A 17,423-nucleotide genomic window follows, 5' to 3' on the forward strand; every position below is an offset into this window, starting at 1 on the left:
ATAAAAAAACTCTTCTTTTCCTCTCTAATCCTTTTGTTCAAACTCTTAGCAGTACAACCTTATATATGGTCAGGGTTTATAATGTACATTGATACAATTCATGAACATTTTGGTATATTTCATTAGTTTTTATAGCTGATAAATTCAGTTGTCATATACTTTTATCTTTGTTGTGGGTCTTGTTGTCTTGAAGTAACATGAAATAAGGGCCTTACCGTTATTCTCTCTGCTGGTTCTGGGTCAGTCTAAGTAACACAGAGCACAGAGTGAAATGGATTGGATTTCTCTCCTATTATCGATACATCCCTTTTGATAGTTGTGGACATGTTGTTTTGGGCCTACCCGGTGTGAAGATATTCTTCATCGATTCTTATTTGACTCTTATACCTCAGATCTTTCAGTACCATCACATTTAATATGTATTCTCCCTCACTGGCTGAAGTACTGGCAACCTCGAATATAAAGTTTGGTTGATTACCATAAATGAAAATTGTAATTCACCACTTTTAAGTTGAGCCCATTGTTTTTTTTAATTGATTTACCATGTTGTGTTAGTTTCAGGTGTATAGCAAAGTGATCCATACATATATATATTCTTTTTCAGATTCTTTTTCCTTGTAGGTTATTACAAAATATCGAGTCTAGTTCCCTGTGCTATACAGTAGGTCCTTGTTGGTTATCTGTTTTATATGTAGTAGTGTGTATATGTTAATTCCAAACTCCTAATTTATCCTTCCCCCACCTTTCCCCTTTAGTAACCATAAGTTTGTTTTCTATGTCTGTGGGGCTATTTCTGTTTTGTAAATAAGTTCGTTTATATCATTATCATCCACATATAAGTGATATTATATGATATTTGTCTTTGTCTGGCTTACTGCACTTAGTATGATAATCTCTAGGTCCATCCATCCAAATAATGTGTGCTGCAAATCACATCATTTCGTTCTTTTTTATGGCTGAGTAATATTCCATTGTGTGTGTGTGTGTGTGTGTGTGTGTGTGTGTGTGTGTGTGTGTGTGTATACACACACACACACACCACATCTTTATCCATTCATCTGTTGATGGACATTTAGGTTGCATCTTGTCTTGGCTATTGTAAATAGTGCTGCAGTGACCATTGGGGTGCATGTATCTTTTTGACTTACGGTTTTCTTCAGATATATGCCCAGGAGTGGGATTGCTGGATCATATGGTAGAGCTGTTTTTAGATTTTTTTTTTTTTGCGGTACACGGGCCTCTCACTGTTGTGGCCTCTCCTGTTGTGGAGCACAGGCTCGGGACGCACAGGCTCAGCGGCCATGGCTTACGGGCCCAGCCGCTCTGCGGCATGTGGGATCTTCTCGGACCGGGGCACGAACCCGTGTCCCCTGCATCGGCAGGCGGACTCTCAACCACTGCGCCACCAGGGGAGCCCTATTTTTAGATATTTGAGGCCCCTGAACACTGTTCCCCATAGTGGCTGTACCAATTTACATTCCCGCCAATAGTGTAGGAGGGTTCCTTTTTCTCAACACCCTCTCCAGCATTTATTATTTGTAGACTTTTTGATGGTGGCCATTCTGACCAGAGTGAGGTGGTAACTCATTTTTGTTTTGATATGCATTTCTCTAATGATTAGGGATGCTGAGTATTTTTTCATGTGTCTTTTGGCCATCTGTATGTCTTCTTTGCAGAAATGTCTATTTAGATCTTGTGCCCATTTTTTGATTGGGTTTTTTGTTTTTGTTTTTGAGCTATATGAGCTGTTTGTGTATTTTGGAAATTAATCCCTGTCAGTGGCATCATTTGCAAATATTTTTTCCCATTCTGTAGGTTGTCTTTTTGTTTTGTTTATTGTTTCCTTTGCTGTGTAAAAGCTTTTGAGTTTAATTAGGTCCCATTTTAAAAAGTTTTGTTTTTATTTCCATTGCTGTAGGAGATGGATCCAAAATTGCTGTGATTTGTGTCAAAGAGTGTTCTGCCTATGTTTTCCTCTAGGAGTTTTATAGTATTCGGTCTTACATTTAGGTCTTTAATTAATTTTGAATTTATTCTTGTATATGGTGTTAGAGAATGTCCTAATTTCATTCTTTCTCATATAGCTGTCTAGTTTCCCCAGCACCACTTATTGAAGAGGCTGTCCTTTCTTCATTGTAAATTCCTGCCTCCTTTGTTGTAGATTAATTGACCATGGGTGCATAGGTTAATTTTTGAAGACTGTATTTTCCATAGGTACAGCATTATAAATATGAAAATCATCAGAAAAATAAATAAAAATGAAAAAGGTACATTTATACATATTTGTTATATGTATAACACCAAATGCTGAATGGAAAAAGTATTATTAAATTAGTATTAAATTAAAATTATTATTATTTTTTAAAATATTGTTTTCTTATTTAATGCAATGATGGGTTTTAGAGAATTCAAATGATATTTTTACTGAGATAGCAAGACCATATCTTAATTCAAATGATTCTTTGATGGTGAAATGAAACAATATAAGGAAATATTTAAAAATTATAGTTGATTTAAAATATTATATTAGTTCCAGGCATACAACATAGTAATTCAGTGTTTTTATAGATTATAATCCACTTAAAGTTACTATAAAATATTGGCTAAATTCCCTATCTGTACAATATATCCATATATCTTATTTATTACATAAAGTGGCTATGTAATAAATAGTAGTAGTTTGTACCTTTTAATCCTCTACCCCTATCTTGCCTCTGCAAAAGAAATCCAAAACAATATTGCAATGATTTATGTTAAGGAGTGTCCTGCCTATGTTTTATTCTAAGAGTTTTATGGTTTCCAGTCTTACATTTAGGTCTTCAATCCATTTTGCATTTTTCTTTGTATATGGTGTGAAAAAATGTTCTAATTTTATTCTTTTACATGTAGCTGTCCAGTTTTCCCAGCACTACTTACTGAAGAGTCTGTCTTTTTCCCATTGTATATTCTTGCCTCCTTTGTCGAAGATTAATTGACCATATGTGTGTGGGCCTATTTCTGGACTCTCTGTTGTGTTCTGTGGATCTTTGTGTCTGTTTTTGTGCCAGTGCCATACTGTTTTGATTACTGTAGCTTTATAGTATAGTCTGAAGTCAGGGAGCAAGATACCTCCAGCTTTGTTCTTTTTTCTCAAGATTGCTTTGGCTATTCAGGGTCTTTTTTGGTTCCATATCAATTTTAGGATTATTTGTTCTAGTTCTGTAAAAAACGTCATGGGTATTTTGATAGGAATTGCATTAAATCTGTAGATTGCTTTGGATAATATGGACATTTTAACAGTATTAATTCTTCTAATACATAAACATGGGATACCTTTCCTTTCTTGTTATCATCTTCAATTTCCTTCATCAGTGTTTTATAGTTTTCAGAGTGTACATCTTTCACTTCCTTGGTTAAGTTTATTTATTAGGTGTTTATTCTTTTTGGTGAAATTTAAACAGAATTGTCTTCTTGCTTTCTCTTATAGTTCATTATTAGTGTATAGAAGAGTAACAGATTTCTGTCTATTAATTTTGTGTCCTGCAACTTTACTGAATTCATTCGTTAGTTCTAATAGTTTTTCTGGTGGAGACTTTAGGCTTTTCTATATGTGTATCATGTCATCTTCAAATAGTGGCAATTTTACTTCTTCCCTTCCATTTTGGATGCCTTTTATTTCTTTTTCTTGTCTGGATGATCTGTCCATTGATGTAAGTGGTGGGTTAAATTCCCCTACTGTTACTGTATTATTGTTAATTTCTCCCTTTATGTCTGTTAATACTTGCTCTATATATTTAGGTGCTCCCTTGTTAGGTGCATATATGTTTACACATGTTATATCCTCTTCTTCGATTGACCCTTTTATTATTATGTGGTGCCCTTCTTTGTCTTTTTGTTATAGACTTCATTTTAAAGCCTACTTTGTCTGATAAGAGTTTGCTACACCAGCTTTCCTTTTGTTTCCGTTTACATGGAATATCTTTTTCCATTCTCTCCCTTTCAGTCTGTGTGCATCTTTAGCTCTGAAGTCTCTTGCAGGCAACATATAGGTATGTCTTTTTTTTTCTATCCAGTCACCCTATATCTTTTTTTTTTGAAACCATTTAAAAAATTGAGGTATAGTTAATTTACAATGTTGTGTTAGCGTCAGGTGTACAGCACAGTGATTGTTTAGCTACATATGTATATTCTTTTTAAGATTCTTTTCCATTATAGGTTATTACCAGATATCAAATATAGTTCCCTCTCCTATACAGTAGGTCCTTGTTGCTTCACTCTGTATCTTTAGATTGGAGCATTTGGTCCATTGACAATTAAAGTGACTACTGATAGGTATACCCTTAGTGCCATTTTGTTACTTGTTTTCTGGTTGTTTTTTATAGTTCTTCTCTGTTCTTTTCTTCTTTTAGTCTATTCCCTTTAGCGTTATAATTGTGTTCCTTTCTCTCTAGATTTTGTGTATCTGTTGTAGGTTTTTGATTTGTAGTTACCCTGGGGTTCATATATGTTGACCTATAGCTATATCTACTTTTTTTCAAACTGGTAGTCATTTAAGTTCAGACACATTCCAAAAGATCTACGTTTTTTCATCCCCTCTCCATGTTTTGTGCTTTTGAGGTCGTATTTTATATCTCAGTTTCTAAGTAAGTAAGTCCCACTGATTTTCAATACAGTTAAGGGGACTTGTCTTCCTGGTGTGGGACCGCAGGGCTGGGTTGTCTAACATGTATCTCAAATCCCTCATTCCCTAGGGAGGATCCCTGACTCTCTGATATCCCCTTCCTCTTCTGTGTCCCCTTCTAGGGACACAGGTTCTGACCTGATCTCTTCTCCCTTCCTGCCCACCTCTGTGTGAATCTGTTTTTACAGCCTTGGTTGTAAATAGAAGCGACTTTTTTCTAGTCTCCAGGGTGTTTTCAGCTAGAGTTGCTCCACCTGTAGATGTATAGATGTGTTTTTGATTAGTTCGTAGGGCAGGTGAGCTCAGCACCTTACTCCTCTGCCATCTTGATTTCCCCAGTCATAAAAATTATTATATAAATGTTTTGATTTTTTAAAGATGTTATTCATTTTAGCTTATTCTTATTTAAGTATAAGCTGTTGAAACTGGGTTTGAGAATGCCTTTTTTTCCCTAGTGACTTTCCTTGTAGTGAGGATAGGTATTCTTCATTTTTCTGAGGACCTTCAGTGTCTCTTCTTCAAAATTAGTCATTTGTTCAAGGGGCGGGTGATAGTGGTAGTGGTATTGGGGGGGAATTTTCATATCATTGATGTCTCTATTCATCCTTTGCCCCTTGTTTTGTTGACATTAAACACCTATGTGAATAGCGTCCTTTCTCAATTATTTATAACTAACTTTTCTGGAAATTTCTTCAGTGGTTCTCTGTTGGAGTTTGTGCCTTTCCCTTAAACTTTAATGATTTTACGACTAGTTTTCCTTAGAAATAATCAAATCATCCTTTGCTCATGGTTAAATATTTATTTTCAAAGTTGATTGTAAGCATTTGGGAGAGAGATGATGCCTTGTGGAAAATGTTACTTATTACTACCTTGTAAATCAGCTCCTCAAATTCTCTTGTTACTATTTGTTGCATTGGCCAGGTGCCTTATGCCCGGTATGATGTCAGCAGAGTTTATTGCCATTGTTAGGCATTTGTAAGTATAATCATTGATATGATTCTTAATATGGTGTTACTATCTATCATAAAGTAGATCTTGAAATGACAGTCAGTCACATATGTCCTGTATTTCACTACACATGAAAAACCTTCTTGGTGGCATTAATAATATTGATGCTTTTTATGATGGATGAACTTTTACTGTATACGAGGTACGGTTCTGAAGGCTTTATATGTTCTAATTTGATCCTTCCCCAATTTAGATTCTTATTCCTATTTCACTAATGAGGAAATTGAAGCACAGGCTTATTGGATAGCTTGGTCAAGATTACGTGTTTCTGCAGGGTGGTATCACAGTTCTGACACAGAGGTTAGACTTCTAAGAGCACGCTCCAGTTATTCTGGATTAGAATTCAAGAAAACATTGCTCTAGTCCCATCTTCATTTTGGGCACATAATATTACAGTATTTACTAATAGATGAGGCAGCTGGGTCCCAGAGATTAAATTAGTGGAGGAGAAGTCAGATCTTAGTGTGGTGGGTTTTTTTTTTGTTTTTTTGTTTTTTTTACCCTTGTTTCTCTTTTACACATTGCTAACATCTGAGAATACTGGTAAGTTTCAGGATATCTTATTAGCTGATTCTGTATTTTCTAAGTCACTTATTAATGAAATTGAATCCCATTGAGCTGGAGGAGAACTATGATGTCTTTAAATTTTTTCTTTCAAACTTGGTGTTCTGAGTGATAGCTAGCTTTTTAATTGGTTTCCCCTTGAGTTTCTGATCAAGTTTGACTGATTCAGTGATGGTAATCACATGTAGTTATACACGTAGGCCCAAATTATTATTATTTTTTGTCCTATCTTTTCCAGAACATTTTCTTCTATGCTAAATAACAGAAATAAATATAACTTCACATCTTAAAACCAGTGCATGAAAGGTGGCAATTAGTAGTAATACGCTGTCTGTTTAGCCTTTTGTTTCCAAGGCATAGAACACGAATAAAAGAACTTTTTGTAAGCTTATTCCTGATAAAATTTTTTTGAAATAAAACATTTATATTTAGTGGGGGAAATAATTGGTGAGAGAATAGTTGAACATAATAGAACTTGTTATAGTCATTCCTTTTCTGCTGACAGATAAATGTAACCTTCAGATGAGACTGGCAAAGCTTATTGTTTGCCATAAAACAATGAGCAGGGCTCTAATATAAAGAATCCTCAAATTAAGCAAAAGCAGCCATTATTTTGTAAAGAGATAATTTAAGTTTACCATGTACTTCGATTTTTTAGTGGGGATATGCATTTAATTTCTAAGTCTTCCCTAGCAAAATAGAAACAAGAGAAGAAAAAGGTGAAATAAAGAGTATGTAAAGGGCTTCCCTGGTGGCACAGTAGTTGGGAGTCCGCCTGCCGATGCGGGGGACACGGGTTCGTGTCCCGGTCCGGGAAGATCCCATATGCCGCGGAGCGGCTGGGCCCGTGAGCCGTGGCCGCTGAGCCTGCGCATCCGGAGCCTGTGCTCCGCAACGGGAGAGGCCACAACAGTGAGAGGCCCACGTACCACAAAAAAAAAAAAAAAAAGTATGTAAATGTTATTTGGTGTTTATAGAACTTTAGATTCAAAGTGTAAGTTTTGCAACTAACCAAACTTTCTAAAGTTCTTTAGAAGGAACAGTTGTGTTTTCTAGGTTTTTTTAACCACATTTTCACCTAATCCACTTAGTGATTAATTTACATGGGTAATATTTTTGTTGGGAACAGAATTAATGAAAACGTTTTCCTCTGAATTTTATTAAGCATTCCATCATTCTGTTTACCTTATGAAAGAATAAGTAGCTAAAATATGGGTATATTAAAGATGGTAATGATAGAACTAATCAATTATTTTTTTTTTTTTTTTTTTTTTTTTTTTTTTTTTGCAATACGCGGGCCTCTCACTGCTGTGGCCTCTCCCGTCGCGGAGCACAGACTCCGGACGCGCAGGCTCAGCGGCCATGGCTCACGGGCCCAGCCGCTCCGCGGCACGTGGGATCCTCCCGGACCGGGACACGAACCCACGTCCCCTGCATCGGCAGGCAGACTCTCAACCCCTGTGCCATCTGGGAAGCCCTCAATTATTTTGAAGTGTAAAAAATGGTCAGATTTTGGAAAATATGTATTCTGAAATCACTTTTCCCCCATAAGTGTAATATGACATGTTAAATAATCTAGATTGTAGCTGTATACCATCACCAGTATAGCTTGCTCTTTCATCGGGATAATAATCTATATCAGGAAAGTGTTCTTGTTCTCACTGTCAGATCTACAGGTTCCATATAAATATACCTCCTTGACGTATCTGTAAGTCCTTTTATTGCTCTATTCCAATTTTGAATTTTTGTGATACTCGTGAGATCACTCTAAAAAAACCTTTGCTGTGCTGTCAGTTAATTAATTCCGTTGCCACATTATTTTAGAGCCTGCTAAATGTCAGGCACTATTTTAGCTTTGAGGATATGGCAATAGTCAAAACAAGCAAAAATTCTGCCCTTAAGAAACTCATGAAAGAATGCTCAACGTCATTAATCATTAGAGAAGTGCAAGTCAAAATGGCAATGACATATCACCCCACACCAGTCAGAATGGCCATCATTAAAAAATCTACAAACAATAAATGCTGGAGAGGGTGTAGAGAAAAGGGAACCCTCTTGCACTATTGGTGGGAATGTAAATTGATACAGCCACTATGGAGAACAGTATGGAGGTTCCTTAAAAAAACTAGAAATAGAACTGCCGTACGACCCAGCAATTCCACTACTGGGCGTATACCCTGAGAAAACCATAATTCAAAAAGAGTCATGTACCACAATGTTCACTGCAGTACTATTTACAATAGCCAGGAGATGGAAGCAACCTAAGTGTCCATCGACAGATGAATGGATAAAGAAGATGTGGCACATATATACAATGAGATATTACTCAGCCATAAAAAGAAACGAAATTGAGTTATTTGTAGTGAGGTGGGTGGACCTAGAATCTGTCATACAGAGTGAAGTAAGTCAGAAAGAGAAAAAACAAATGCCGTAAGCTAACACATGTATATGGAATCTAAAAAAGAAAAAGTTTTCATGAAGAACCTGGGGGCAGGATGGGAATAAAGATGCAGACCTACTAGAGAATGGACTTGAGGACACGGGGAGGGGGAAGGGTAAGCTGGAAAAAAGTGAGAGAGTGGCATGGACATATATACACTACCAAATGTAAATTAATTTTTTATGTAAGTTTTGATGTTGAAGCCATATTTGGTAGAATTTAGGTTCATGAGACTAGTACTAGTGATCTAATGGTGTCGAGATTGGTTTTATATCTCAGTTTAAATGTGTCCTTCAGATATGCATGTAAAAGGTCCTTATTGGGTCGTCTGAATTAAGATTTGGGAAGGTTCATATTGCCCTCTACCTGCTGTGCACAATCTAACTGGTACCTCTGTCTGACCTGGTGGCCATCTACTAGCCAGAAGGGTAAGCTTCGGATTCTAACTGTTGAGCTGTGTTTGAATCCTTAGCTCTGTCATTTATTGACTTTATGAGGAGGGGCAAGTTAACCCGGGCCTCAGTGTTCTCATTATAATGCAAGGAAGATAATATCACCTACGTTAGGTAGGACTAAATTAGGTATTACATATTACAAGCATTTCATCCTGTCTGGTCCGTAGTGAGAGATCAATAAATAGTAAAGATTATGCTATTGCTGACCGTTCCTTTTATATTACTACTAGTATTCTTATCATTAAATCAGTGGCGACCAGCACATTTAGAAACATGTTGAAACGTTTAGTTGTGCTGTGCCTTGAAAATGCAGCAAAAATGCATCATTAACTTGGGACTCTATTAGGCCTACTTTTTGGAGTGAGCCTCAGAGCAGAACTTGTCTTTAATGTGTGTTTTGATAAAAGTAGGCATGTTTTCTTACCCATTTCTGTTTACTGAAGCTTGACAAAGTTTTACAATTTTCTGGTCTTCAAATACCAAATAAATGTTATTTTGTTGAGAGACTCACACCATTACTAATCATTTTAGTAACGATCCTTGTATCTAATACGTACTTGGTATAGAAGATACAAATCTCAACTTGTGATAACGTTTTTCTTAATTTTTTGGAAAACATTTTGCGTAGCTTGTGGAACCGTGTCTGCTTTAATTAGAAAAGGCAGGAATAGTTTGGTGTGTTATTCTTTTCCCTTGTTCCTCAGTCCATTGGTACAATTTATTTTCATGTTGGAAGAGTGAGCATTATTATCATCATGGTATCCAAATGTTTTCTTTTCTACTTTTCAGTGATCTGTGGTAAAAGATGAGATACTGATGTGGAAGAAAATAAAATAGTTTTTACTTGGTGACAAATGAAGTAGTGTGACAGGGGCACCCGTAGTGAACACTGTAATCGTCTGCATGACTCTGCAGTTTTAACCTGTGAACTCACAGGCCTTCAAAAATGTATCTCTGGTACAGTTTGCTAGGACATTACATGCTAGCTAAAAAGCAGGTAAAATACTGTGTTTTAAAAATATGATGTAATACATTTCTTATTGTGAACATCTAATGGGGAACTTTGAATTCGGATACTTTGCACCAATGATAATGACTTTAAAGGGGATGCTGTTGGTAGATGAATTAGCCCTGCTCATTTCCAGATCTTTTTAGCTTCTCTTTTCCTTGTAACCCGCCCCGCCCGGTGGCCTCCTGTTCCCTTTTACGTGAAGACTAATCTCTTTAGTCACATAATTTCTAAACACTTATGAAGTACTTTTTGTGCAAGGCATGTTTCATAACTTAGTAAGATAAGAAATTGCAAAGCATAACCTCATAATGTACAAAAGTGCAGCCCTTTCTCTGGGGCTATGATAAATTCTCGGAAGTGCTACTGTTGATTCTCAAATATGAGATAAGATATTTTATTGAACTGTAAAAACAAAGCAATTGAAATTTGTTTTTAGAATTTTTGTCTTCATTCTTAATTCAGGATGTTTCCGTTGTTTTCATGGATTTAGGGAATATTAGGACTACAAGGTACGTTAGAGGTAATGTTTGAAGTGCTTCACTTTAGAAAGTCATGTGCAAAAGACTGCGTAGATGGTTAACAGGTGGATGCATTTATGTTTCCCTTGTCTCCTGGTGCGTAGCACATTGCTCTGCTGTGTTACTCTACTGTCTTTACCTGACTCTTCCTTTTTAATTTATTCTTAATTCCATCCAATGAGGACTTGTCTTTTCCTCTTAGACTCTCCTTCTGTCATTTGTTAGTGATATTTTTTTACCTGCAGAATTATTTCTTCACTGTGGCTATTACCTGTCCTCTAGGTCGAGGCTGTCCAATATAGGAGCCACCAGCTACATGTGGCTATTTAAATTTTAAATAAAACTAATTAAAATGAAATAATATTAAAGGTTTCTTTCTTCATATCAGTGTCACATTTCAAGTGGTTAATATAGGTACATGTAGCTTAGTGGTTATTGTATTGGAAAGCACAGTTAGAGAACATTTCTGTGATCACAGCAATTTAGATTATAAGCTTTTTGAGGGCAAGGGACCATTTATGTTAGCATTAAGAACATAAAATTTGGACTTTTGATAAGTATTTTAGAATGTGTGAATGAAAACATACACATACCATCCTTTCATTTTTTCTGTTTTTTTTTTTTGCGGTACGCGGGCCTCTCACTGTTGTGGCCTCTCCCGTTGCGGAGCACAGGCTCCGGACGCGCAGGCTCAGCGGCCACGGCTCAGGGGCCCAGCCGCTCCGCGGCATGTGGGATCTTCCCGGACTGGGGCACGAACCCGTGTCCCCTGCATCGGCAGGCGGACTCTCAACCACTGCGCCACCAGGGAAGCCCCATCCTTTAGTTTTTTGCCAAATTTTTTGTTTTGAATTTTTCTTTTCTTTTGAACCATTTTATGATCAAAGAGAAATCAGCAATTTGGTATTTTTAATTTACATATTGTATATGATATGTATCATGTACCACTTATCATACCATAAACAGGAATCTTGTAAGTTTAAGGTTATAGGGATACTTCTGCATCATGTTCCTTGTGTTGCCAGCCATTGAGGTAATGGTATTTTAAATACTTATGCTTTTTTTTTTTTTAATTTTAAGTTATGACGGTGACTCCTTGATGATCATTCCTTGGCATGAACATAAACACCGAGATAAAGATTGGTGTGAGGAGTTGGAGTGCAGGTAAGAAAGAGCCAGCGTGAAAGCTCTTCATTTCTTTGTGGGTTGGATGAATAGAAGGCCCTGTGCAGGTGGTGTTGGTGGATGGTCATTTATTTGATGGTGGCCCTGCTTGAGAGTTAGAGTGAAGTTTTTTAAAAAACTTGACTTTACTCAAGGTACGTTAAAAATTCTTTTAATGGAAAAATGTTAAATGCTCCAAAGGAATTATTCTACAAGTGGTCCTTGTAGAACAACTCTTTTCATTTTGGGGTATTCCTTTTTACTCTTTGACATATACAGGTATATTTTTCGTAGTTGTTTTTATGATATGTGTGCAATTTTGTTTTTGATTCAGTTTTAATTTTCACTTTTATACGACTTAGCCATGGAAAGCCTCAGAACATGGAGGCATCAGGTCCCACAGAAGGGGGTGGGAGATGAGGTGTGGGGCTGCAATTCCTGATGAGGAGCATTGGAACCCCTTTATCCCGCACTCCTCAAAGTCTGGTGAATGCTCCCTGCTCGTTTTACATTTGATATGAATCATCTTATGCCTTTGGATTTTTTTAAAACTGTGTGTATGAACTATCTGTCTGATAAATGTTAAATAAAAGCCCTAACCAGTAGTACGGTCATTGCAAGTGAAACATTTTTTTAACTTTTTATTTTATATTGGAGTTGAGCCGATTAACAGTGTTGTGATAGTTTCAGGTGCATCGCAAAGCGACTCAGCCATACGTATACATGCATCCGTTCTCCCCCAGACTCCCCGCCCAGCCAGGCTGCCACATAACATTGAACAGAGTTCCCTGTGCTATACCGTAGGTCCTTGCTGGATATCCTTTTTAAATATAGTAGTGTGTACATGTCAATCCCAAACTCCTTAACTATCCCTTCCTCCACCCTTCCTCCCCACCCCGTAACCATAAGTTCATTCTCTAAGTCTGTGAGTCTGTTTCTGTTATGTAAATATGTTCATTTGTATCATTTCTTTTTAGATTCTACATATAAGTGATATCATACGATATTTCTCTTTCTCTGTCTGACTTAACTTCACTCAGTATGACAATCTCTAGGTCCATTCATGTTGCTGCAAATGGCTGAGTAATATTCCATTGTATATATGTACCACATCTTCTTTATCCATTCCTCTGTCGATGGACATTTAGGTTACTTCCATGGCTTGGCTATTGTAAACAGTGCTGCAGTGAACATTGGGGTGCATGTATCCTTTTGGACATGTTTTTCTCCAGATATATGCCCAGGAATGGGATTGCAGGGTCATATGGTAGCTCTATTTTTAGTGTTTTAAGGAACCTCCATACTGTTCTCCATAGTGGCTGTACCAATTTACACTCTCACCAACGGTGTAGGAGGGTTCCCTTCTCTCAACAACCTCTTCAGCATTTACTGTTTGTGGATTTTTTGATGATAGCCATTTTGACTGGTGTGAGGTGATATATCATTATAGTTTTGGTTTGCATTTCTCTACTCGTTAGCGATGTTGAACATCTTTTCTTGTGCCTCTTGGCCATCTCTATGTTTTCCTTGGAAAAATGTCTATTTAGATCTTCTGCCCATTTTTTGATTGGGTAGTTTGTTTTGATGAGATTTAGCCACATGAGCTGTTTGTAGATTTTGGAGACTAATCTGTTCTCGGTCACATCATTTGCAAATATTTCCTCCCAACCTGTGGGTTGTCTTTTCATTTTGTTTATGGTTTCCTTTGCTGTGCAAAAGGTTTTGAGTTTAATTAGGTCCCACTTGTTTATTTTTGTTTTTATTTCCATTACTCTGGGAGACAGATCAGAAAAGGTATTGTATTGCTACGATTTATGGCAGAGAGTGTTCTGCCTATGTTTTCCTCTGGGAGTTTTATAGTGTCTGGTCTCACATTTAGGTCTTTAATCCACTTTTGAGCTTATTTTTGTGTATGGTGTTAAAGAATGATCTAATTTCATTTTTTGCATGTAGCCATCCAGTTTTCCCATTTGTTGAAGAGACTGCCCACCATTGTATAGTCTTGCCTCCTCTGTCATAGATTAATTGACCACAGGTGCCCAGGTTTATTTCTGGGCTTCTGTCATGTTCCAGTGATCTATAGTTCTGTTTTTGTACCATACTATTTTGATGACTATAGCTTTGTAGTATAGTCTGAAGTCCGGGAGCCTGATTCCTCCAGCTCCATTTTTCTTTCTCAAGATTGCTTTGGCTATTTGGAGTATTTTGTGTCTCCATACAGATTTTAAGATTTTTTTGTTCTAGTTCTGTGAAAAATGCCATTGCTAATTTTGATAGAAATTGCAGTGAATCTGTAGATTGCCTTGGGTAGTATAGTCATTTTGACAATATTTATTCTTCCAATCCAAGAACATGGTATATCTTTCCATCTGTTTGTGTTTTCTTCGATTTCTTTCATTAGCGTCTTATAGTTTTCGGGAGTACAGGTCTTTTGTCTCCTTAGGTAGGTTTATTCCTAGGTATTTTATTCTTTTTGTTGGCAGTGGTAAATGGGAGTGTTTCCTTAATTTCTCTTCTGATTTTTCATTGTTAGTATATAGGAATGCAAGAGACTTCTGTGCATTAATTTTGTAGCCTGCAACTTTACCAGTTTCATTGATGAGCTCTAGTAGTTTTCTGGTGGCATCTTTAGGATTCTCTATGTATAGTATCATGTCATCTGCAAACAGTGACAGTTTAACTTCTTCTTTTCCAATTTGGATTCCTTTTATTTCTTTTTTCCTCTCATTGTCATAGCTAGGACTTCCAAAACTGTGTTGAATAAAAGTAGTGATTGTGGGCATCCTTGTCTTGTTCCTGATCTTAAAGGAAATGCTTTCAGCTTTTCACCATTGAGTATGATGCTAGCTGTAGGTTTGTCGTATATGGCCTTTATTATGTTGTGGTAGGTTCCCTCTGTGCCCACTTTCTGGAGAGTTTTTATTATAAATAGTTGTTGAATTTTGTCAGAAATCTTTTCTGCATCTATTGAGATGATCATATGATTTTTATTCTTCAATTTGTTGATGTGGTGTATTAGGCTGATTGATTTGCAGATATTGAAAAATCCTTGCATCCCTGGGATAAATCCCACTTGATCATGGTGTATGATCCTTTTAATTTATTGTTGGATTTGAATTGCTAGTATTTTGTTGAGGATTTTTGCATCTATGTTCATCAGAGTTATTGGCCTGTAATTTTCTTTTTTAGTGGTATCTTTGTCTGGTTTTTGTATCAGGATGATGGTGGCCTCATAGAATGAGTTTGGAAGCTTTCCTGCAAGTGAAATTTGGAAGCTTTCTTCATGTTAGCACTAATGTTGGCAGTTTCCCTTCATTTTGTATCTTTCACTTTTGATATCTGAGTTAATAGAATATGTAACTCTTAGTTACCTTTTTCTCTCCGATGGCTTTTATTGTAACAGCAATTGAATGTCCTGCTGTGTTTTTGCTATTATTTGCTTTTAAAAAATATTTTTTGAAAATTTTTATTAAAGTTGTATATAGTTGCAAATAGATTACACGTTTAAAAGTTTCTGCAAATCTTGTTTAAAAAAAAAAGCAACAACCAAAACCCATCTCCAGGAGTAACTACTTTCACTTCTTTTAAAGGATTGTTCTGCTATTTACTCCAATCTCTGAGTAACATAATTGTTAGCTACCCCTTGAATTTTTTAGTTCTGGCCATTATCTGTGGACTTGCTTCAGTGGAAGATAATGGTTTAGTTTCTTTTTACTCCATATACTCCGTTCCTCCTTGAGTGTTTATGTGACCCCCTCGCCCCTTTAAAAATCTTCTACTGTCATTTCAGTAGAGTTTCAGGAAAAAGTGGAGCTTAATGCATGGTATGTATCAGCCCTATTTAACTAGAAGTCTACAATTACCAGTTGTAATGAGAGATAGAGGATGGATATAAGTTGGAAAAGGTGGGAGGTTGATGCCAGTGGATATGGCGGAGGGAAGGTGTGTGATCCCGTTGCCCACAGTTCTCTCAGTTTAAGATGGTGCTTTTGACAGAGTAGCCCTGTTCCTTCACCTGATGCTTCCCAGTTCTCCTTAGCCTGTGCCTTTTTATGATGCTAACAAGGAGATGAAAGGAGTAAGGGCATTTCTTCTCAGACCAAGCACAGCAAGCTAAGTTGTAAGCAAAACTTGCTGCGCTGGAACTCCTAAAACTATAAAAACGAAAAGCTAGGAAACGTTTGACAGAAGAAAAGATGCTTTTGAAGATGATACAAACTTTCCCAGGACATTTCTTTTTTTAATCCATTGATTTTATTGCCTCCCCCACCTCCCCTGACGATTATTTCCACCCTGTACCCCTATGTCTGGCAATCACCAGACTCTCTGTATCTACAAGGGTGGTTATAGGATATCTCGTGGCCTTTTCATTTACAGTTGAACCTTGAACAGCGCAGGGGTTAGGGGTGCCGACCCTCTGTGAACTCAAAGGTTTGCCTGTCATTTATAATCGGCCCTCCCTCCATAGCCATTGTTCCCCATCCGTGGATTCAGCCACCCACAGATGGCGTAGTACTATGGTATTTACTTTAAAAAAAAACCTGTATGTGAGTGAACCCACAGTGTTCAAACCCATGTTGTTCAAGGGTCTACTGTAATTAATTCTGTCCTCTGCTAGATTCAAGAATACTGGAGGAAGAAAAACATGCAGCCTCTGTACTCATGAAGTATATAACCTAGCAGGAAAGGTGCTGCTGCTCTAAATTACCAGTGTGATGCGTGTTTTGAAAGAGAAGTGCAGGGGCCACTGGGAGCACATAATAGGGAGACCTAAACTTGGTGGAGGTCAAGGAGGTTTTCCCTGGGAAGTGGTATGAAATCTGAGACTTGAAGGATGAATAGGATTTAGCTTAGCAGAGGGTGAGTTTGGCAAATGAGGGGAGGGAGTGTTCTAAGCAGAGGGAAGACCATTTGAAAGGCTCACGGTGAGGTCCCCTTTAAGGACTGAAAATAAGACCTGGATTGTTGAAGTATACAGGACAAAAGTGACATTGGAATCAAGGTGAGGCTAGAATATTTTAAGGCAGATGACAAGCTATAAAAGGAGGCATGGGGATGATATAATCATGTTTCTGTTTTATAAAAGACTGTATTACCTCGCGATATCGTGAATTCGGTTTTTTGTTTTTTGTTTTTTTGCGGTACACGGGCCGCTCACTGTTGTGGCCTCTCCCATTGTGGAGCACAGGCTCTGGACGCGCGGGCTCAGCGGCCATGGCTCACGGGCCCAGCCGCTCTGCAGCATGTGGGATCTTCCCGGACCGGGGCACGAACCCGTGTTCCCCCTGCATCGGCAGGCGGACTCTCAACCACTGCGCCACCAGGGAAGCCCGTGAATTCGGTTTTGATGTTGTTGCATTTGAAATGCCTGAGAAACATCTAAGAGCATATAGAAGGACGATTTTGGAGCTTTCAGGTGAAGTCTGGGTTAGGTGTAAAAATATGGTGGTCAATTTATATTGTAGCATTGAAGGGGAGACCTAGAGAGAGTATAGTGAGAAGACAGGAGAGCTGGAGAATTTGGAAGAGCTAGTACTTAATGGTCAGCTGGAGGAGGATATTCTAGCAAAGAAGACTGAAAAGGAGCAGCCAGAAAGATGGG

At 37.5% G+C, this 17,423-nt stretch overlaps 1 protein-coding gene across 1 annotated transcript in view; it reads left to right on the forward strand.

Annotated features, from left to right (window-relative positions):
• NBAS (NBAS subunit of NRZ tethering complex) overlaps positions 1 to 17,423 on the forward strand; it is a 363,692-nt gene that overhangs the window by 125,348 nt on the left and 220,921 nt on the right. Inside the window, exon 22 of the mRNA XM_065891748.1 lies at positions 11,738 to 11,821. Within this exon, the coding sequence (XP_065747820.1) occupies positions 11,738 to 11,821 (84 nt within the window). The remainder of the gene's footprint in view (positions 1 to 11,737; positions 11,822 to 17,423) is intronic.

Source organism: Phocoena phocoena, chromosome 14 (assembly GCF_963924675.1).
Source record: "Phocoena phocoena chromosome 14, mPhoPho1.1, whole genome shotgun sequence".
Classification (NCBI taxonomy): Eukaryota; Metazoa; Chordata; class Mammalia; order Artiodactyla; family Phocoenidae; genus Phocoena; species Phocoena phocoena.